Raw genomic sequence first — 24,157 nt, 5'->3', positions numbered from 1 at the left:
TAACATTCTCAAATGACAAAATCATGAGATGGAAAGACAAAACTGTGGCTTCCACGGGTTCGGGATGGCGAGAGCAGGATGGGTGTGACTAGAAAGAGGCAGAAAGGAAGTTCTTTCTGGTTCTATATTTTAACTGTGTTGGTGGTTAATGAAAGGAAAGGAATAGAACCACACTCAAAAGTCCCAATATACCACATACAAAAACTGCAGTTTCCGTGGTTGAACCAGGATGGGGTTTAAAGCCCAGCCATGCAGACCTCTGCTTCGCCCCCTAATGGTGGTTCCTGAGGCATGCTAGGAATACTATGGTATTTGCAGAATCTCAAAGTTGATGAGTCAGACTTCTCATTTGCATACCCACAGTACCCTGTATAGAGTACAATCCTTTCAAGTTTAAAAGAATATTCCTTTCAACTGAACATTTCTAACTATGAGAAGTTTGCTTACCAAATCCCTTGTACAAACTTTAAGCAGGAAGTGCCCTTGGGGACAAAGAGCCCCCATCAGTGAAGTAGGATCCGCGGTTACTGGAGAAATGAGCTTAGTAAACCAGCGTTAGAGTCTGGTTTCTCTTCAGATAGAATAAATCTTTCGCCTTTTACTAAAGATTTCCGTGAAGAGAACTAAGTCTGAATGTTCCACAAACTTTTTGAGGCCTTGCTTTGGCAGGGCTAGTGTCTGATGTTGTAATAAAAGACATGATCTTTCTGAAATAACCCATCTTCCTGCCGCTTTCAACATGCCATTATTCCTCTTAACCTACAAGGTTTAGTATTATAAGAAGCTTATAGGCTAAGGTTTTATTGGTTTTCTACCTGAACTGTTCTGATTAACCTACACAGTTTTAGTATTATAAGTAAGAAGCTTATAAAGTTTTATTGGTTTTCTGCCTGAGCTGTTCTAGTAAAATGTCATAAATTTATGTCAAATGAATTTCCACTGATGAAGTGTTGACTTGCCAGTTGCCACTCACATCAGAAACATTGGCTAAAACAACTGAACCGTTCCCCTTCCCTCCCCTATGTAATGAAGAATCTAAAATGTTGAAAACATATCCTAAGTGATGGCCCTGAAGCCCCACTCAAAGGTCCTGTATTCAGTTCCAAGTTGGAAAGTATGTGGTGGTCTGATGCCAGATCGTCCAGAATCCCCAGTGCATGATGTCATAGCCACGAGAGGAACCTTAAATGCATGGTAGTGGTACCAGCTCCTAAAGGACAAAGAGCCTCCTGAAACTTCACCCAGCCCAGCAAACAGGCTGGTGTGAACTGGTTTCTACTGCTTGCCTAATAAACGTCTATATGTGTGATCAAATTTAGCTGGAGAACGGCCTTCATACAACCCACGAGCAAAATTATAATGGACTAACTAACCCTCACCAACGTGAACCTTTCCTTTCAGCAGATACTGTGATCCTGCAAGTGGCTTCAGTCAGTTCCCCACACAAAGACACCGCCCTTCACATCTCCCACGGGCCCATGATCTCACTTTTATCCTGCAGCTGCTTCTAATTTCTTTTTAACAGAGACTTATCAACTGTCATGTCATGATTTTAAAAGGTAATAACCTTTTAAAGAATGGTGACAGGCATCACTTTTAGGGAAGGTACTGGGAAAAGGAAGGGTTTCCCCTCCTCCACCCTCCCCCATGTCTCTCCCCAAATTTCAGCTCTAAGCCGCTGCTGAACTCTGCTCCTTCTACTCTCAGAATCCTATCTGTTGGAGCACTTACATAGGATGTGTTGTGTAAACAACCTCCTCTACCCTGAGGGACTGTTCTTGACAATAAAAGTGCCCAAATGCAGAGTCCACATTCCAGAAGGGACGAGTTAGCCTCCAAGGGTCCCAGTCAGAAATCCAGTTCCAGACATGGCTACAATTCAACTGACTTCAATATTGGTATTGAAAGCTGCACCTGAGAATTTATTGGCATTAAGGATGTTAGAAAGAAGTAATGTACAAATGAAGGAAGTGGTGTTCAACATGGGCAGTGGGTGAGAAATTTTCTCAGCCTCCAATAACCTCATAAGGGTGAGGCATCAGAATCCCTGGAGCAGGCACCCAGAGCTTCAGAGAAAACAGCCCTCCTTCTAGCACCCCCTGTGCTTCTATGTCCCTTTACTTCATAAGGTTCCATTCCCCCTGTCAGACTAGCAGGGTGTCTGCTCCAGCCCAGAGTAGAACTGCCTCAGCCTCAGATGAATCCTTCCTGCAGGGTGCTTGTTGGAGAACCTACAGACAGAGAACAGGTTCAGTGGCAGATTTTGTACCTGCCACTGAAGAAATAAGTAATAAGTGTTTGCACATGTGGCAGAATTCAGATCTGAACTCTTTCCCTACGACGTATCACTTGGTAGTGAGGTTACAGGAAAGGAAGATATTTAACTCCTACCCACGTCCAACTACCAGAAGCTAATAAGAGTAAAACCAAAGAATCTGACTTTTGTTCAACAATCAGACAGACTCGGGTCAGTTCAAAACACTATCCTCCTGTTCAAGGCTCAGCTCAGATCCACCTCCTCTGGGGAGCCTTCCCTGGTCATTCCAAGGTTGGAAACTCACATGGCAATTTTGGGCTATACCAACCAGGGACACTCATAAAAATGGAAACACTTTGTTCAGTGAAATGCCGATTTTCAGGAAGGACACACAAACAGGGTCAGTTGTCCTGGCTGTGTACACCTGCTATCTCTTCAGCTTGACAGATGCTGCTGCCCTTAGTTAAATAATTAGAGCATCATCCCTATTAAAGCCACATGGCAGCCTGGCATTCTCAGATGGAGTATTAGCTTCTTGAGGAGAGAAGCTATGCTTCTTACTTCCCTTAATCCACAGCACCTATAGAAAAGCAGTTGATTAGCAAAGAATTACTTGTTAACTGACCGGCCTGTGGCTGAGAAATGTCTCACTGCTCCAAACCTATATCATCACCTCAAGGTTTTACTAAGTAGTCATGGGGAACCTCTCTCTCAATCTGTTTCTTTTTCTCCCTTCTCTCCCTCCATACGTGTACATGCACACATACACACACCTGATTTTTTAGTCCTGCAGGGCTAAACCCTTGGTTCTAATTTCACCTTATCTTCTCCGGGCTCCTTCAAGAAACTTTATAACAAAATAAACAATATTTGGCAGGACTTCCCTGGTGGCACAGTGGTAAGAATACGCCTGCCAATGCAGGGGACACAGGTTTGATCCTTGGTCCAGGAAGGTCCCACATGCCGCGGAGTAACTAAGCCCGTGTGCCACAACTACTGAATCCTGCGCGACTACAGCCCGTACTCTGCAACAAGAGAAGCCACCGCAATGAGAAGACCGTGCACCGCAACAAAGAGTAGTGCCCGCTCGCCGCAACTAGAGAAAGCCCGCGTGCAGCAACGAAGACCCAACGCAGACAAAAATCGATCAATCATTAATTAATTTTTTAAAAAAAAAAAATATTTTGCATGAGTTAGTAGATATAAAAGAGAGAGAAGGGCCAAGCAGGGGCCTTAGTGATTGAGCTAATAAGCAAATTTGATGCTTATCCATCTGCATTACAGACCCTATTTTCACATAAGGCAGAGAGCTTCCCTTTCCTGTGCTCCCCAGGAAATCACTACTGCCTCATTTTTCCCCCCGCCTAGTTGCAAATCTCCTACATATCAGGAAGGACATCCAGCAGGGATGAGACTAGACAAGAGACAGCATACTGGCAGGTTAAGAGCAGGAGTTCTTCATGTAAACGAGAGGGAATCAAGCCCAACGTGTGCTCAAGAACCTTCCCTCCATTACTAGTCTGCGGGCTTCTTGCTCCCACCATTTGGAGACTCCTCAGCCCACACCCTCTCTGCCTGGAGAGGCTGGAACAGGACACAAGAATCTCCCTCTGCTGAGCAGCCCCTCTGTGAAGGGGCAAAGCTGCATCCAATCCTCTGTTAATAAGGACGGGCTGAAAATTCACACAAACAACCAAACCACACGTTCACCTGTTCCCATCAGATGGAGGAAGGCAGACACGACCAGAACACCGCAATCATCTTGGAAGAGCTACGGCTGAATGAAAATGAGGTAAGGCCTACACTCTCTAAACCTGCCAGAGTTGAGACACGTGAAACAAAGCAAACATCGCCAGGGGGCCAATGATCCTTCACAGTAAGTGCCCAACCAGACAGCCATGTCCACCTTAACCCAACCGCCACTACTGAATGCCTGCTCCAGTGAGGCAGGGATGAAAGATCCTCTTACATCTAAAACAGGTAACTGCTCTATAACAGGCTCGGGGAGGAGTCCTGGGAATGGAGCTCATAGGAGGGAGGAATCAATGCCAACAGGGGGAGGAGCCGGGGAGAGAGGCGTCAGGAAAGGTTTCACGTGGGCTGTTCCTTGAGCCGCAGGGAAGTGTGCCCAGTCTGCATGAGGATGACGGGGAGGAAACCTCAAGGCATCCTTGGGGAATGGCAGACGATCCTGTTATTTTGTAGCACGTGGTTACTACATGGAGATGAGGCTGCTAAAACGAGGTAGGGCCAGTGGACAAACGGGGCTGAATGTCAGCCACCGAGTCTGGACTTCATACTGTAAGAAACGGGGAGGAACATTATGCGATATACATTCCAGGACGTTAAGTCCAGGGATGCACAAACCTTGAGTGGGGGAGATCGGGGGAGGCGGGCAAGGTAGAGAAATGCCAAGGCTCCTCAAAGAGTCCTCAGAAGAAATGGCAATGGCCCCAACCCCTTCAGTAACCATCCCTTGCCTTCTGAATAAAGTCCAGGCTCCACCTATAGCACCCAATGGCCTTTATGATCCAGCCCCTGTCTATCCTGTATCATCCCTTGCTCTCACTCAACCTCCCAGCCAAACTGAAGGACTCTCTCAAATCCAGTCCTTAGGGCCGCTGCCCCCTTCACCCATCCTTCCCCAGTACCTCAGCTCTAATTTCTGTGAGTCTGGGTTACAGGCACCTTCTGTTTCTGCATGCCCCGTGAATAGCTGCATCACTTACCTCACTGTCTCAGCATCAGTGTCCCCTGAATTCAGGGCCCAGTGAAGACAGAGCCTGGAAGGTCACAGCCCCCCAGCACCCAGCCTAGAAGCCTCTCACACAGCAGCCACTCAATGAATATTTGTTAAATGATTCAACATAGAGCTTGCTGAGGGTGTTTTTTTTGAAGTATCAAAATACAGAGGAATTTATAAATAAGTTGAATATTAAAATCTTTATAGGTAAAATCTGAGTAGCTAAAAATTTTATCTTTACTTTAAGAACGACCTCTTCTCTCTTAACATTCAAAGACATAAGTGATCAAGCTTCCCTTCTCTGATCTTATCTTCTCTTTCTAACCTTCTTGGCAGGCACTGAAAATTCCTCTCTGATTCTACTTCTCAAAGAACGTCTCATTCACAAGTGGGCCCCAATTTCAGAACTGTCACAGGAAGAGATGTCCTCAGGAAAGAAATGAGTAATTGATTACATGTAAAATTCTTCATAATGCATTAGGCTTTTGAGAGCTCCTTTCAGTAGCAATCCATCCCCTTCTAGATTTAAACGTTTCTCTGTAGAACATTATCTCCTTGCCAGACAGGGGGAATCAACAAATCTTAGCTCTAAAGCAAGGACGTCACCATCCATGGAAGGACAAAATAATGACCACAGAAGCATGGACTGAGGATCCATTCTGTACCAACCACATACATGCTGGGTGTTTTATCATCATCTCTTTCTCCACAATAAGCCCTCCCGTTCCCATATTCCAAAACATAAAACTAAGGCTCAAATGAGGTGAATGATTTTCCAAAATGGAGCAAACTGCATTTTGAACTCAAGTCCATCCAACTCCACACCTGTGCTCTTTCCATTATAACAACTATCTTGAATCATAAATAAAAATAGGGGCTTCCCTGGTGGCGCAGTGGTTGAGAGTCCGCCTGCCGATGCAGGGGACACGGGTTCGTGCCCCGGTCCGGGAAGATCCCACATGCCGCAGAGCGGCTGCGCCCGTGAGCCATGGCCGCTGAGCCTGTGCGTCCGGAGCCTGTGCTCCGCAACGGGAGAGGCCACAACAGTGAGAGGCCCGCGTACCGCAAAAAAAAAAAAAAAAAAGAAAGAAAAGGAAAACAAATTCATGATAATACAACCCAACATGGAGCTTCATTCATGTCAGTTTGATTCAGAACCTACTATCTAGAAATATCAAGCAAGGAACATGGCCACTAAAAAGTTTCCTTCATGTTCTTGGGACATCTAGCAAAAACACTAGGCAAGACAAAAGGGAACCACCAAACACCGAGACAGATGGCCAGAACTGGAAAGGCATCGGGCTCGACCTGTCCCTGGCCACACACAGGTTCCCAGCGCAGGACTGCTCCAAGAGGCCACTGGAGCCCACGCGGGGAGGCACTTTCAAGCCTGGAAAAAGATACATCGCGAAACAGCATGCAAACGTCACAGCATACCTAACCCGAACACTCCTTGAGAGCTACATCTACGCAATCTCCCCCACAACTGGCGTCTCTCGGCAGAAACAAGCAGCTTTACACCAAAGGAATGATAAGACCCAAAGGTATTCCTGATTTGGGCTATAATCCTCCCTACCATCATCGGCAACCGGAGGACTGTGCTCAGACCCAGCAACCTTTCACTGTCCTAAGGGAAGCTTCCCCTTGAGTCACCATCACCCTGATACATTCGTCTCCTTTCCAACCACACTGAGCCCCTCTGGAAGAGCATCTTCTCTACAGATGACCTTGCCAAATCCCACCCATTCTGTGGAGCTCAGCTGAAGGTCTGCCCCCAGAAGCAGTGTGGGATTGCTTGTGCCCACGGTGGTCTCTCCCTGCTCTGACTGTCAACACTGTCCCACTCGGCATTCATGTACATGCCAATCAAGGTGAACTTAGGACTGATGCATTTTACGCCAATGTTGCCACCTGGCACAGTGTTACTGTCTCCTGCAGTTAAATTCAGCAAAATACTCACCTACTCTGTCCCAGGCACTGAAGATACAGGACTCATTAAATCCCAGTCCTGCCCCTGTGAGATTCACAGTCTGGTGGAGGATGGATACTACAAGATAACACTGTACAAATATATTTATCATGATAGGGTACAAGATTCAATCCAAAGCATGACTACACATCACCCTGTTCATCTCCTTCAGATCATTTAGCTCAATCTGTGGCTGTTAACGTTTATTCATTTACTTACTGTTGGTCTGTCCCCACTAGGAGACACTGGGACAGGAAGTTTGTCTGTCTGGTTCACTACTATGTCCCTAGCACTCCACATGGACTTGGGCGCAGAAACACATGCGTTAAAAGCTGTCTTTGTGGAAGGAGATAAAAAGAGAAACAGAGAAGTGTCAGGAACTATGCGCATTAAAAAGCCCAAGTTAAAGGTCCACGCAATGCTTCCGTGACAGGAGACACCTGGGCTCAGATGTGAAGTGTGAGTGAGGACCAGATAGGGAAGAGGTGGAGCACGATCCAGAGGAGGAAACAGGATGAGCAAAGGTAAGAAATGGCCAAGTCAGCATGACGAAGCCCTTAAATACGACTGCAGGCCAGCCGTTCTCAAAGAGAGGCGGTTTTGTCCTTAGGGGGCATGTGGTGACGCCTGGAGACATTCGTGACTGTCATGACTTGGTGCTACTGGCACCTACGAGGTGGAGTCCAGGGATGCTGCTGAACACCCTACAATGTACAAAACAGGCCCCCAAACAAAGGAGGTCAGCAGTGCTGAGGTTTAGCGACATTTAAAGGATGGACTGGTCAGAGGACATAAAAGCTTCCTTCTAAAGTTCACAATTTCTACTCATGCCTAATGTCACCTTTTGATTAGAATTTAGACCAGAATAGCGTTTGCTTGCCACCTCCCATAACCTCCAAAGGAAATACTCAGAACCTATTAGGCTTCTGTTTTAGCTGCAATAAGACTTTCAGCAGACATCTATGAACCTCCTGTCACGACATATGGCCCCGGGTCTATTTTATGATCTTCACCAAGGACACAGAATCAATTTCCTTCATCTGTTGGCTATCCACCCTGGCTCACCATTTTCCCTCTAAATTCTAGGACTCCAAACTACTCATCCCCTATGCAGGGTAATGAGATACAGAAAGATGAGGACAAGAGGTGCTCAACACCATCAGATGAATGGATGGAAGGATGATCAGCAGGACAGAGGAACAGAGATTTTTCAGAATAGAAAAAGTCCTTGGAGCTTTTATCTGAGCCTTGTGCACTGTTCCACAAAGGCAGGGTCGACCTAAACGTCGACATCCACTGCCTGTGCCCATCACCCCAGGGGGCTGTCATGGGGAATGCACAGAAGAGGTCATGTCCCCAGGATTCTGAAGCTTTGGCAGGGAGTCAAGCAGCTGAACGTGATGGGGTGGTGGGAGCTGGGAAGTCAGCGAAGACAAAGCCCCTTTGTCTAGAAGTAGCAACACCCAGCAGGGCTGAGCCTGCAACAATGAAATCCATGGGAGCTCCAAACCTGTCAGGGCCTGATCCTCGTTCAGCTTCTCATACTGCCTCACAGTTGCTTCTCTTCAGCGAAAAGTCTCTTAGTCTAAAATGAGTTTGCTTATTTTTGCCCCTGGCAAACAATTCAGTATTATCTGAAATGCCTGAATTATGACTCTAAAATTTTTTTTTAAATCACCATTTTTTTTCTGTTGTAAGAGATCCAATAGCAGTATATTTCTAAAGAGTAGATCCCAGACACTCACAAGGGCTATCTGCTGTTGTAACCAGAGCAGGACCCAATGGGGCCTTCCCAGGACAAACCCCCCCCCCCCGCCCACTGTCCTCCGCCTGTCTCGTCTGCAGAAAAACTGTAATCAAAGAGTAAGTTTAATCAGAGAAGTGAGAAAATGCAAAAGCAAAGGAAAAAGTCAAACAAGGCAAAACAATAATAGCTTAGCCATTAAACAAAGTCAAGGATCTTTAGTTTCTCCTCAGGGGCTATAGATATATTCTGAGCCATATCCTCTGAGCTGTTTTGCAGATACTGAAACCCCCACCAGGTGGAAGAAGTTAACTAGATGCTGCCCACAAGCACGTAGACCCCAGACCAATCAGCACCAGAAGGTTGATGATGTTGACTCCTGGTTGCCTCACCACCAACCAAGAATGTCCATGAGCTGATGATGCACCTTGCAACTCTCTCCTCAACACATAGCCCCTTCCTCTTTTCCCTATATAATTTCTGAACAAAACTTGGGGAGTTGGTTCTTTGGGACATGAGTCCACCTTCTCGCCAGGATTGACAGCTACCTCAATAAAGCTACCTTTCCTTTTACCCAACACTTATCTCTCAGTATTGGATTCCTGAGCGATGAGCAGCTAAACCTGAGTTCTGTAACACTGTGACAACTCAAGTTCCACTGTGACATAAAGCTTCCCAAATTTCCTCATCTCTGAAGTGGGCACATTACACATCTTACGAATAATCCTAAAAAGGGCTTATTTAAATCAGAAACATTTACAAATGGATTCGATGTACGAAAATTAAATTTATATCCAACTTTTCACGGAAATGTCTGGTGGGCAGAACAACTGGGAAGAGCATCATGCAGGGCAGGACATTCTTCCCAGCCCCACACAAACATGAACCATGTATTTAATATGGTGGCTCTGTACAGAGCCAGAGCTGGAAGAAAAGGGACAGGTTACCCTAGAAAATCAAATGGAAATGGAAGCCAGTTTTCTTCAATTCTAAGTAAGATCTGTAACTCTCAAAGTAGGAAGATATCAATACAGGCAGTACCCAGTTTGGAAACGAACTGTCTTCCAAAGTTCATTTGTAAGTCAGGTGCTCCGAACCTGGAGTGCAAGCATCTTTCTATGCTCCAAGCCAACCAACAAAAGCTGATTAAACTTACAATATACCTGGCACACTACACACTTAGAGCAAAAATAGTAAAAAGCAATGGTGTGATATCATTTTTTTAAACATATCCAAATGCCTAGAAAAACAAATACACAGCTCCTCACTAGGGTTGACCTGAACCCAAACTATGAGCTGAAGCTGGATGTCATGTGATCCAAGTCATTACTGAAATGGGGTCCTGGAAAACTGAAAGGGGAAGAATAAGAAAAACTCCAGACTCAAGAGGAAAGGAGTTCTGGTGGGACACAGAAAGTAGTCTAACATCTTGCAATCAAAAGAGGAGGGTCTGGTACCTACCCATGACATACTCTGAAGAACAGAAGTGCTAACCGTCACCACTAGGAGAGCAACAGCGGCCACCCTGCCAGCGGGCTAAGCAGGCACAATGAGCTGCAGTGGAGGATAAATGGCCCACTGCCACCCGGAACCAGGGAGCAGAGGGGCGGGGGATTCCCAGCATGCTCTGCAGGGTGTGGACGGCCAGGGGCAGTAGAGGCAGGAAGGAAACAGTTCCACAGTTGCCATGAGTTGGTATAGGGAGTGTCCAGGAGCCACATTTGACTCCAATAGCTATGGCTAGGTCAGGAAGGAACTTCCTAAACTTTACAAAAGTGAAATCTGCATGAACCGATAAGGTTACCGATCCACATCTCTAGTATTTTGAGAGGAGAACATGGGATGAGATAAAGACAAAGCACGGGAATGCCTTTCTCTACACGGCACACTCGCACCTTTTACAGCAGGAAAGGTACTTAATGTCCAGTCGTTGCTGAGTACTATGGCTGGGTCAACGCCAAATACAAAAGTGATGCAAAACACTGAAACCGGGTTTGAAAATGGAAAAGGTTTATCACTGATCCACTCTGTACCTTCTTTAATCCTCCAAATAAAGTGTCAGTGTCCAGGTCAAATTCTTGGTCCAGTTCCTCTTCATGTTCTGACAAGAAAAACAGTGTGCATTAGTCACGAATCCAAATGAAACTGGGCTTGGTGTAACAGGAGAGGTACCAAAGGAAACTGGAATACGTCCTGGAAAAGCTGCCCGTGGACTGAGCTACAGGCATGGAAACATGTCACACTCCTTCATTTCTGTGACCTCATTTCCTGGAAATACATGGTGGGGCTGATGGAAATGTCCCTTTAATTTGTCATAAGGGTCACAAAAGGAGAGGGATTAAGCGCAAAAGCTTCCAGCACAAGGAAGCACAGGAGGGATGAGGGCAAATGCCCCGCTTGTACAGATGGTGAAAAAAAATTTTAAACAGACCATGCCACAAAATGATGGTGATCATAGCCCTGTGATATAAAGCTAACAAGATTATTGATGGAATTGTATAATGGTAATATATGTGCTTATAAGTAAACAGTACAATTGATTTAAAACAAAAAATATTTTAAAATCTTATTCAAATGCTTCCTAAGGGTGAACAATAACCAGGCGCGGTGTGAAATAGTAGGAGTAACGCAGAACACGATTGGCAAGACTTTTGCTCTCCTGGGACTTACTGTACACTGGATGAGAGAGACAAACAAATAATAAGAAATTACAATGGTGCTGAAGAATGCCATGATATGGGAGGTAAGGAGTGCTGTGGGGGTTGAGTCTGGGGTGTCTATTTGATGTCAATAGGCAGCTGGATGGGCATGGACAGAGCTCAAAACAGCGCCTCAGTTGGAGGTAAAGACTTAGGAGTCCCCAGGGTAGTAATGAAGCCTCCAGAATGACTGAGATCACCCAAAAGGGCACAGACTGCATAGACATAGACAAGAAAAGAAAAATCCAGTGCTCATCGGACCAACAAACATACAAAAAACACAGAGGACCACAAAGGAGCTACCCAGAAAGATCAAAGGAAAACCAGGAGAGAGTGCGTCACTAAAACATAATCGTGAAATGATGCTGGTTTCAGAGTAGGATCAAAGGGCAGATTTACACACACTAGATGCAAACAGCACCCCCAGCCTCAAACCCCAGGCAACACTGCCCCCAGGAAAAGCACAAAAGGGAGGCTCATCGAGTCCTGGGGCCCAGTGTGCCACAGGGCGCAACTCCAGGTCACATTCACACTGAATTTCTTAAGGTCCAGGAGGTGCTGTGGCTGTGTGTGATTGCCCTGGTCCTTTCTGTTACAGCTGCACACAGGCCACGTTGTGTGTGTGTGCGTGTCTGTGTGTGTGTGCTGTGCTGTACACAGACTCAAGTTCCAAGGGAACAGCCCACAAACAAGCAGCAAGCTATTATAATCCAACAAAGTAACAGGTCTCTCTGAACACTAACAAAAACAAGGGGGGAACCTCTCTGCTTTCCTGCCTCCTCTGTTTTGGCTTCACTTTCCTACAAAGTGCAACCTCCAGAAACAACAGAATTATGCAGAATTGAAACAAAGCAAAAACGTGAGTGCTTCTTTTTTAAAAGGGTACATTCCAAAGCCGTGAAGTTTACAAGCTAAGCAGCTGACTCCCCCAAATTAGGACACATCTCCCTCTAGTGGGAAAGAGGAATCGTATGCAGACATGAGAATTAAGATGAAATCCTGTCTGGCGCTGTCCAGTGGAAATACTATCTGAGACACATTTATAATTTTAAAGTTTCTAGTAGCCACACTTTAAAAAAATAATTTTTCAAAGTGAAATTAATTTTAGAATATTTTATTTACCCTAATATGTCCAAACATTATTTCAACATGGAATCAATATTAAACAATTATTAATGAGTTATTTTACATTCCTTTTTCTTACTAATTCTTCAAAATTCCATGGACACATTATCCTTACAGCACATCTCAATTTGAAGTGGCCACATTTCAAGAGCTCATTAGCCACGTGCGGCTATAGCAATGGACAGTATGGTTCTACACCAAAACCCTCCCTCAGCTTTTGGAGAATTCCTACCAATCACCCTTCTCTGATTTCTTGACACAAACAAATGCTGTATGACGTACATTTAAATTACAACTTAGATCCTTTCATGATACTTTGGTGATCTCTGTCTTCAGACCGTCTTGAATTAGCTGAAATGCATTGCTATAGAATTTGGTAGAGTTCTACCAAAGTAGAATTTGGTAGAACGGAAGCTGAGAAACTGTAGCAGGAGATCTTTCCGTGAAGGGTGACGACCCTCAGAACTTCTCTGATTATCCTGCTTAGGTGAGGACCCCACACCCTCACCCTTTGGGCAAGAACGAGATTTCATCATAACTCACATTCCCTCAAGCAAGAGGACGCTGCAAATGGAGAGAAGCCTTCTCTACCTGAGCACTTTTCTCTGCACCACACAGGCCTGACTGTGGGCAGAGCCAGCACTTTCTTCTAGGTGCCCTGGTTCCACTTCCCCAAATTCAGCGCTCCACAAACTGCCTGAGAGCAGAGAAATTAAGCAGTTTCTGCTGATGAGCCCTCAATACTATGTCAGCTGTTGATTCTTCCCCTGCCCTCCACCACCAACCACCACCCAACAATGGGATACATCAAAGCCTCATTCCACTTGCTGAGTGAGAGGGTTCGCATTTCAATCACCAATCAGCTGTGGTGGTAAACCGTTCACTTAAAGCCTCTAACCTACCTACCCTTTCACCCTCAACAGTGTGATGGGAAATCAATTCCGGTGTGGGTAGGGGTAATTAGAGGGAAGGGGAGGGAAACACACACACACACACACACACACACACACACACACACACACACACACACACACACACACACACACACACACACACACACCCACCCTCGTCTGATACAAGCCGCTGTCGGGCACATGCACACCCAACCGTGGCCCAACTGTCCTGCTGTTTCTATGCATTTGAAAAATTCCAATCAGCTCCTATGGAGTCTTTATTTCTCTAGGAAGCCGGAGGATAGAGCAGACCGTGGTAGTAAATGAGAGTGGGGGAAGGGAGCCGAAAAGATGGGCTTCTAAAGATAAGAGAATTGAATAGTAAGCAACTCTCAGATATGCACAGGTACATGATCATACACAAGAGGGAAGAAAAGGTGCTGGTTTTTCCATGAGAAGTACGTGGGCTCCTTCTCGCTTCTCTTCCAGTTCCCACTCAGGGAATAATAAAGTGGTTTAGAAATAGCCCAAGCAAAAACAAATCATATATGTAAATAGGATGCAAAGCGATATACACATAAATGACCTTCAAATCTCCCTGAAAGAGCTGCTCATCTGCGACTCCTTAGGAATTCTGGGGTCTATCAAGGCAGGCCACCAGGCACACAGTTTGCATGGGAATCCTTAGTGCTTCCTGGAGAGCCGGAAGCCCCAGACTAAGATGGAAACGCTCCAGTAAAGAAAAAGCCGTAAGCTTTGACGCAACACAGAGCAAAGGCTGGGGGAGCAGGGGGCCTGAGGAGTGAGGCGCTGTAGAGTCTAACACTGAGGGTTGCCTTCCAGTGCCCCCCAGCCCAGGGCCCGGTCCCGAGTGCTTGTGAGAGGTTAATCACAGGCTTTAAGAAAGCAGGCTCTCTGGAAGCCAACAAGCCCCTCCCTTGAGGATCAGTGTCAATCTAGGAAGAAAACACCAGTGCAAGCCTGAGAGGAACAGGTGGGCCAGGAGACTTGGAATTCCAGTAGGAAGGCAGCGACTTGACGGTTTCCTATGACCCTGGCCATAGGTAACATGGAAAAAAAAAGATCAAATATAACACGAAGCCCTGACAAATGGAACACTCGGAGTCTTAGCTGCACCACAGCACAATTAATGCTGGCTATCTAGACAGGCTGTCCAGACCTTGCCCCCTGCACTTGGGTCCTTTCACAAGGCTGTATTAACTGAAGGGCCCCTAGTGGTTCTGTCCATGGGCAGCCAGCTCACCTGGTTCCAAGGGCACCTGTACAAACACAGGACTGGTAGCCTTTGTTTCCCTGCCCTGAACTGGGGCCACCAGATAAGTAACCAGCCGTCTTGCAACCAAACTCCTAATCACAGAAGCAAGTGGGAAAAATTACCTCCGGATTGACAAAGCCTGTCCCCTGTGACGGGTTAGTATGTTGCATGAACGACATAAAAGAATTAATCCATAAATGAGCTGCTATAGCCTTTTCTCATAAGCTGGGATTAGTGACAAGTGATAAGAAAAGGCATGTAAAGGAACAAACAAAAGTCAAAAGATGAATATGCTCAACTATATTTGCATCCCACTTTAAGAACACCTACTAGAAAAAAAAAGAGAAAAGAAACTGGAGGCGGCAATTCAAATGATTTGCTCCATATCTGCTTAAATATCAGGGCTCTCTGGTGTCACAGAGTTTATTTAGAGAAACATTAACTGCTTGTCACTGAAGATTAAAGAAATGAAAATAAAATACCTGTGAAATAAAAACTCAAATCAATGGAAAGCACAGTTCCTTTTATAAAAATGTCTCTAACTGCAAATTTTCAGGAAGATAGCTACTCCATGAAAGGTGAGCCTGGGCTCTGCAAAGCCAAAAAGATCTAGGGTGGCTGCTGTTCATCAGAAAGCAATCACAGAGAACAGAATAACGGTAGAATTTATAAATCAATCCAAGAGCTTGTTCTTCGAAAAAGAGAACCAACCTACCAAGTAGACAAAATCTTTTTAAATTTCCTAAAACAAGGGACACACGTAGAATTCAAAACATTTTAAGAATATGACATACAACCGTACATTAATACATGTGAAAATTTCAATGAAATCGAAAAATATAAATTACTCACACTGACTTAAGAAGAAATGCTACGTATACCAATAATCCTGAAAGATACTGAAAAGTTTTCAGTAAGTCTACTTCCAAAGAGACTCTGTGGCTAGACAAACTTACAAGCGAATGATATCAAACTTTGATGCCGACACTTCGTATACTACTTAAACAGTTCCATAATATTGGCGGAGTCAGTGGGGGAGCTTCCCCATTCATTTCAAAAACTTAACAGAACGCTGATACTGAAATCTGAGGATGAAACAATAAAACTACAGGCCAGTTAATCTCACTCAGAAATTATTAATATTTTTTTAAACACAGAAACAACCAGTGTATTTAAAAATAGCATAGTCACAGTAGGTTTGTTGTAGGAAACCATATGAACTATATTGGAAATATGATTACAATATCAATAGGTTGAGAAAGGAAAACTATGTAATCATCTGAATAGATTCTTTAAAAATGGATAAAATTCAACATGTATTGCTGATTTTAAAATTTTAGTAAAAGGGAGCTAGACATATTCCTTAACATGTTTTTTTTCCAAAGAAAAGCTTATTCAGCGTTTCACTAATGGTAAAACAATATACGGCTTTCCATTAAAGTTAGGGATAACAAAATAAGGACAGCATTCTTTTCCAACTAGTATATTGTTCTAGAAGTCCTGGCTAAGTAATAATAGATGAAGCAAAACCATTATCATTATGTGTGGGTATTACCTAAGTACAAAAACCAGGAGAATCAAATGATAAAAGCCAGTGGAACCCTAAGAGAATTCAATAATTTTTGGAACATAAAATAGAGAAACCAAAATAAACAACTTTACTATAGACCAGAAATAATCAGCTAGAAATTACAGAAAATATAATTGGAAAGGTTCCCAATTATAAAACAAAGAAAAAGACTTATAAATAATCTTAGGAATTTTAACAGGGCCTATTATGAAGACAACCATGAACTTTTTTTAAGGGAAGTAACAGAAACCTTGAGAAAAAAATACCATACTCCTGGATGCAATATTATAAGATTGTCAATTATTTACAAATTAATTTCTAGGCTTACTGTAATTCTGATTAAAACCCTAATGAGATTTTTTTGGAACCTGCCAATTTCAAACGTATCTCAAAGAATAAACCAGTAAGAATAGCTAAGAAAAGAATGGAAATAAAGAACAAGGAGTAGTAACTTACTCCACCAGATATTCAGACACTTAAAAAGCAAAAATAATTAAAACAGCACAGTACTGATGTAAGAATTAATTGAGAAATCAATGAAACAGAAAAGACAGCCCCCATACTGTGTGTGTATGCATGTGTGCATATCCATGAAAGAATTTAGTAGATATAATAATTTAGTACATGATCAAGACTGCATTATAATTCAATAAAGAAAGACTTGTTAAATAGTGTTTGGTTACCTATTTGGGAAAAAAAGTAATTTAACTCTTCACACTTCTTATCAATATACCAAATACATATGAGGTGGATTGAAGAATAAAGGCTAAACTTACTGAGACTACAGTAAGATGGACATTCTCCAATAGAAAACGTGTTAATTGGCACAGCCTTCCTGGAGAACAGTCTGGGTTTATCTATCAAGAACCTTAAAAACATTCATGTAGTTTGACTCTATACTTCCTCTTCCGGAAATCCTTCTGAGAAAAACAATCAGGTATGATAAAACAGTACAAATAGATTCCTCACAAAATAAATGAGCTAAGCATTCAACTCATGAAGTTGGAATGAAGGAACAGAGCAAACCCAAAGAAACAATAAGGAAGGGAATAATCAGATAAGGGCAGAAATCAATGAATTGGAGAACAAAAAGAAACAATTGAGATATCTAACAAAGCTGAAAAGATTAATAAGATCTCTAGCACAATTGATCAAAGGAAAAAAAAGTAGGACGGAGGGAGTGAAGGAGAAGATGTAAATAACAAAGTATACAATGAGAGAAAAGCCAACTAGAGAAACAACAAATTTTTTCTAAGGTAAGTATTACAAACCACAATATACTAATCAAGTTGAAAACCTCCATAAAATGCATAGATCGCTAGAAAGCTACAAAATGTCGAAATAGGTACAAGAAGAAAGAAATTTTGAACATAAATCAATAGTAAGCTGAAACAGTAGGCCATGACTTCCCTTTCCAGATGCTTTTCCAGGTGACCTCCTATCACCAATGGTTTTCACTGATGAGAATTCAACTGTTTTCATTCCAAGAACTGCGTTAAGCTGATACGAATGACAAAAATACATAGCCCTCTTTTAGGCAGAGGCATTAATTCTTTCAAGGTTACTGCGTGACACATTGCATCTTTCCTCAAATTAAGTGCAATCAGAGAGACATAAAAGTATTTCTACATGTTCTAAACCATAAGACACAAACTTAATGGAGCAGGTTTGGATTAGCCACAATACTGCGGAATACCAGGGGAGAGGTCACCAAGCATAGAAGATCACCACTACCACCACCACCCCACCCCCAAGCATTTCCATATGACTTTGACACACTCTATGTAGACTCTTGGAAGAGCTGAGTGGAAGAAGGGCTGTTCTGTTCAGTCCCTGCTGTGGATTTACCAAGAGATCCCTTGTGACTAGGGCTGTTATAATCAGTCTGCTGCTGTCCCTAATGGTCAGACCACCCTGCTACTGCTGATGGGGAAGAGAGCAGCGAATGAGATGCCTGCTCTGTGCCCAGAGAAAGCAGCCGTGTAAGTGCCCACCCGTGGCATTCCACTTAACAAATAAGTTCTGAGCCTCTAGTATGTTCTAGGCCCTATATTTGCTCCACAAACAAACACCCAAAAAAGTTCAAAGAAGAGACAGTTTTCCCAGTGGATCTACTTCCATAATTGGGTTAAGTGGCACTTTTTCCTGAATCAGATAGTAAGACGTGGAGCCAAAGAAACTCAACATTGCGTTAAACACACTTTGGCAAGGCAGGGGGATCTGGCTTCCATGAGCTGAATGGAAAAAGGAATAGAGAAATAAGACACTTCTTGGGAGTGGCCACTTTGGCAATGATATTAAGAGGAAAAGCCTGAAGGATAAAAGAAGCTCCAGGCTAGGGTGTGGTCAGTAATAAATCAAACAGGATGACAGCCGCTGGATCCACTGAGATGCAGAGAAGTTCTGTATTCTCCACAGAAGGATCCCCTCCCACCTCCATCCCAGTAGCTTTCACCACATAAGAAGGAAAAATTTTGTTCCAGTGGGATAAAATTTTAAGGTTTGAACTTTTACAGTATAATGGATAAAAGGGCTTCTCCTATAAAGCAAGCTGCTTTAGGAAATTAAATTATCAATAAATACGAGTGGCAGAATAGAATAAAATATTGGGTCTAGAATTGGACAAACCTGTTCCATTATTTATTAGATGTGTGGCCTTGGACAAGTTATATTTTTCAACCTCAGTATCCCCATCTGGGTAAAGAAGTATAACACCCATTGTGGTAGAGAGACTCCAAAGATGGCCACCATCAATTCCTTGTCTCCGTGTCTATGTGCACTGCTCCAGCCATAAAAAGCCATAGTCCTTCCTCCCCTTGAATCTGGCCTGGCCCTATGATTTGCTTTGACCAATAAGTGAGGCAGAAGTGACCTACTCAACTTCCCAGATTGGGCTTTAAGAGATCTGCAGCTTCTGGTTTTACACACATGCAATACTCCTTCTTCAAAGCCACGTGGAGAACCACATACAGAGAGCCACAGCATTCCAGTTGACAGCCTCCAGCTGAGCTCTTGGCTGATAACCTGTCATGTGAGTCAGCCATCTTGGACGTTTCAGCCTAGCTGAGCCACCAGATAATTGCAGCCCAGCAACAACACACAAAGCAGAAGAACTGCCCAGCTAAGTCCAATCCAGATTGATTAAAAACAAAGTCTCACAGAACATGAAACTCCATCAATGTAATCCATCAAAACAACAGGCTAAAGAAAAATTACATGATCATATCAGTAGATGCACAAAAAGCATTCAAAAAAATCCGACACCCATTTATGATTCAAAACTCCCAGTAAACTAGAAATAGAGAGGACCCTCCTCAACTGAGTAAAGAACACCACAAAAACCTACAGCTAACATCATCCTTAATGGTGAGTAACTAGAAGCTTTCCTGCTCAGATCAGGAAAAAGGTAAGGATGTTCCCCCTCATCACTCCTTCTCAACACTGTACTGGAAATCCTAGCTAATGCAGTAAGAGAAGAAAATGAAATATAAGGTATACAGAATGGGAAGGCGGAAATAAAACTGTCTTTGTATGCAGATAACATGACTGTCTATCTAGAAAAACCAAAGAATTGACAAAAAAACTCCTGGAATTAATAAGCAATTATGGCAAGGTTGCAGGAAACAAGGTTAATATATAAAGGTCAGTCGCTTTACTATATATCAGCAATGGGGCTTCCCTGATGGCACAGTGGTTAAGAATCCGCCTGCCAATGCAGGGGACATGGGTTCGAGCCCTGGTCCAGGAAGATCCCAGATACCACGGAGCAACTAAGCCCGTGCGCCACAACTACTGAGCCTGTGCTCTAGAGCCCACCAGCCACAACTACTGAGCCCATGTGCTACAACTACTGAAGCCTGCGCGCCTAGAGCCCGTGCTCTGCAACAAGAAAAGCCGCCACAATGAGAAGCCCGCACACCACAACGAAGAGTAGCCCCCGCTTGCTGCAACTAGAGAAAGCCTGTGTGCAGCAATGAAGACCCAACGCAGCCAAAAAATAAATAAACAAATATATATCAGCAATGAACAAGTAGAATTTGAAATTAAAAACAACAGCACCCCCCAAAATGAAATATTTAGGTATAAATCTAACAAAATATGCATGTTATAAATGAGGAAAATAACAAAACTCTGATTAAAGAAATCAAAGAAGAACTAAATAAATGGAGATATATTCCATGCTCATGGAAAGACTCAATATTGTCAAGATATCAGTTCTTCCATACTTGATCTATATATTCAATGCAACCCAAATCAAAATCCTAGCAAGTTATTTTGTATATATCAACAAACTGATTCTAGAGTTTATATGGAGAGGCAAAAGACCCAGAACAGACAACACAATATTGAAGGAGGAAAACGAAGTCGGACAACCAGTACTATCCAACTTCAAGACTTACTAAAAAGGTATGGTATGCAAGACAGTGTGGTATGGGTAAAAGAACAGACAAAGAGATCCATGCAACAGAATAGACAGCCCAGAAACAGACCCACATCAATATACACAACCAATCTCTGACAAACAAGCAAAGGTAATACAGTGGAGCAAAGACAGCCTCTTCAACAAAAGGTGCTGGAACAAATGGACATCCACATGCAAAAAAAAATGAATCCAGACACAGACTTTACACCCTTCACAAATGGACATCATAGATCTCAATGTAAAATGCTAAACTATAAAACTCCTGGAAGATAACATCAGAGAAAATCTAGATGACCTTGGACGTGGCAATGACTTTTTAGATACACCACCAAAGGCATAATTCGTGAAAGAAAAAAATTGATAAGCTGCCTGTGTTAAAATTTAAAAGTTTTGCTCTATGAAAGACACTGTAAAGAGAATGAGAAGACTAGCCACAGATTGGAAGAAAATATTTGCAAAAACATATCTTATAAAGGGTTATTATCTAAAAGATACCAAAAACTGTTGAAAATCAACAGTGAGAAAATGAACAATCTGATTTTAAAATGGGCAATGAACAGTGAGAAAATGAACAATCTGATTTTAAAATGGGCACCTGACAGCTCATCAAAGCATGTAGATGGCAAACATATGAAACTATGCTCCACAATACACATCAGGGAAATGCAAATTAAAACAATAACAAGACACCACTACACACCTATTAGAATGGCCAAAATCTAAAACACCGACAACACCAAACGCTGACAAGGATGTGGAGCAACAGGAACCCATTGCTGGCGGGAGGGCAAAAATGATACAGCCTCTTTGGAAGAAAACTGGCAACTCTTTGGAAGAAAGCTGTTTATAAAAATAAACATACTCTTAACATACAATTCAGCCATTGCTCCTTGGTATTTACCCAAAAGAGCTGAGAACTTATGTCCGTACAAAAACCTTCACATGGATGTTTATAGCAGCTTTATTCATAATTGCCAAAACTTGGAGGCAACCAAGATGCCTTTAAGTAAGTGAATGAATAAACTGTGGTACATTCAGACAATGGAATACTGTTCCTCACTAAAAAGAAATAAGCCGCCAAGCCATGAAAAGTCATGGAGGAACCTTCAATGCATATTAAGTGAAAGAAACTCACGTGAAAAGGCTACATACTGTATGATTCCAACTATAGGATACTTTGAAATAGATAAAACTGGGAATTCCCTGGGGGTCCAGTGGTTAGGACTCTGCACTTCCACTGCAGGGGGCCCAGATTCGATCCTCGGTCAGGGAACTAGGATCCCACAAGCTGTGCAGGGCGGCCAAAAAAAAAAAAAATTTTTTTTAAAAACTGAAATAGGTAAAACTATGGAGATGGTAAAAAGATAAGGGGTTGCCAGTGGTTAAAGGGGAGGGAGGGATGAACAGAGCACAAAGGATTTTTAGGGCAGTGAAACTACTCTGGATGACACTATGATGATACCAAGAATGCACCCTACTATGAACTGTGGACTTTGGATGATAATGATAAATCAATACAGGTTTGTCAATTGTAACAAACTGTATCAACTCTAGCCCAGGATGCTATAGTCAGGGAGGCTGTGCTTGCCAGGGGGCACTGAGTGCATAGAAGCTCTTTGTATTTCCTGCTCAATGTTGCTGAGAACCTAAAACTGCTCTTAAAAAAACAGTCTATTTAAAAGGAAAAGAACCTCGCAGAACAGTGAGAGATAATAAATGGCGGTAGTTGTTTTAAATCACAAAGCTTCAGGATGGTTTGTTAGGTAACAATGGACAACAATCGCACCCATTTTATGGAAAAGACTGATAATTAACTGCTAACACCCATTCTTTCTTTCTTCCTCTATAATAAAACCCTTTGGTTTAGCTGGGAAAAAGATGGCCTCCCGAGCAAAGATTACATTTACTAGTTTCCCTCATAGTTGATATGGCCACGGACTAGGTTCTAAGGAACAGCGCATGAAAGAATACGACACAAGCAACTTTCAAGGTTATGCTCTAAAAAAAGAGAGGGTCTGCCCTCCCCCTTCCCTTGCACGCTTCCTGCTGGGAAAAAAGCGAACATGGCAGCTGGAGTTGGAGCAGCCATCTCACATCATGAGGTGGAACCATATGTCAAGGATGGCAGAGGAACATAGTAGAAGGAGCCAGGGTCATGGATGCTATCCAGACACCATACCAGCCCTGACCACAGTTATTCTGGAGGCTATGTTTCTGCAGCCAAGCCTATCTTCTAAGTAACACACCATCTCACAGGGCTGCTGTAAAGATAGAATGAGACAGGGTACATAAAGTACCTAACAGGGTGCCTGACAAAGACCAGGTGAGTTCCTTGCACATGGGCCCTGAGAGCTCAGAGGCTCCAGCCAGGGAATGCAGCTACTTGGACAGCCTTGACCAAACAGTCTTCATCTACTTTATTTATTTATTTATTTATTTATTTATTTATTTATTTATTTGCGGTACGCGGGCCTCTCACTGTTGTGGCCTCTCCCGTTGCGGAGCACAGGCTCCAGACGCGCAGGCTCAGCGGCCAGGGCTCACGGGCCCAGACGCTCCGCAGCATGTGGGATCTTCCCGGACCGGGGCACGAACCCGTGTCCCCTGCATCGGCAGGCAGACTCTCAAGCACTGCGCCACCAGGGAAGCCCCCTTCATCTACTTTAGATGGTCAGTCTCTCCCATGGCTTTGAGCGGGACATATGTAGAATGCGGGCTAAGCTGATCCCAGTGCCGCAAATCAGTCCCAGTGATCCACAGCGAGGCAGCTGCTGGGGGCGCAGCACTGTCAACTGTGCTTCCCAAAACCTACCTTTGCCATTTTAAGAGACCACAATTACTTTCAGCAAACTCCCCTGCCTTCAAGATAAAGTCCAGACTCCTCGGCCAAATGAATCCACAACGTCATTCACAATCTATCTCGCTCTTTGATCTAAGCTCAACTCTTACCACTCTCCCTCCCCACACTACACTCCAGCCCTCCTGAGTGGTTTGGGGTTCCCAGATCATGCTGTGTTTTCTCACACCCCAATGGCATTGCACATGCTGGTCCATTTGCCTGCAAACACATCTCTGTCCACAGAGCCTCTGCCCCTTTCTCTACTTGGCTGACTTCTGTTCTTCCTTAAAACAAGGCTCACCATCACCTCTAGGAAACTGTCCCTGACTACGGAAGAGCTCACTCATGGACCCTCCAAAATTCTTTCTTCCATTCTTCCCCAGTATGGGAAGTTTTATGTAGCACACGGCCACCAAGCTAACGACAAGATTTCCCAGCCTTCCAGCTGGGGCCAGGGAACTCAGTGCTGGCCAACTGGTGTGAGCAGAAGTGACAGGGTAATGTTTATTCCAAGCTGCCCTTAAAAGAAAGGAGGGTTCCCATGCCCCTTCCCATGGGCTGGCATGAGGACTTGGTAATGAGTCCTCTTCAACATGTGCACAAAAGCACTGTGGACAGC

General features: G+C 43.6%; 1 protein-coding gene and 1 non-coding gene across 18 annotated transcripts in view; one reads left to right on the top strand and one right to left on the bottom strand.

Moving 5' to 3' along the window:
- Positions 1-24,157, bottom strand: part of HHAT (hedgehog acyltransferase) — a 368,333-nt gene that overhangs the window by 329,746 nt on the left and 14,430 nt on the right. For 13 of the 17 annotated variants that reach the window (XR_012331015.1, XR_012331016.1, XR_012331010.1 and 10 more), the window contains exon 3: positions 10,747-10,814. The exons of 3 other annotated variants lie outside the window; for them this stretch is intronic. Coding sequence is in view for 9 of the 14 variants with exons in the window: in XM_073802932.1 (XP_073659033.1) it covers positions 10,747-10,814 (68 nt within the window). In the remaining 5 variants the exon portion in view is untranslated. Of the gene's footprint in view, positions 1-10,174; positions 10,247-10,746; positions 10,815-24,157 lie in introns of those variants that run through there. One more of the 17 variants, XM_073802964.1, reaches the window with a different exon arrangement.
- LOC117310025 (U5 spliceosomal RNA) lies at positions 558-673 on the top strand. Its single transcript, XR_004524290.1, has one exon. It is a non-coding gene; the product is annotated as a U5 spliceosomal RNA (small nuclear RNA).

The sequence above is a fragment of the Tursiops truncatus genome, chromosome 1, assembly GCF_011762595.2.
Source record: "Tursiops truncatus isolate mTurTru1 chromosome 1, mTurTru1.mat.Y, whole genome shotgun sequence".
In the NCBI taxonomy this organism is placed as follows: domain Eukaryota; kingdom Metazoa; phylum Chordata; class Mammalia; order Artiodactyla; family Delphinidae; genus Tursiops; species Tursiops truncatus.
Note: the sequence above shows the minus strand (reverse complement) of the source record. Positions and strands in the feature narration are given on the sequence as shown.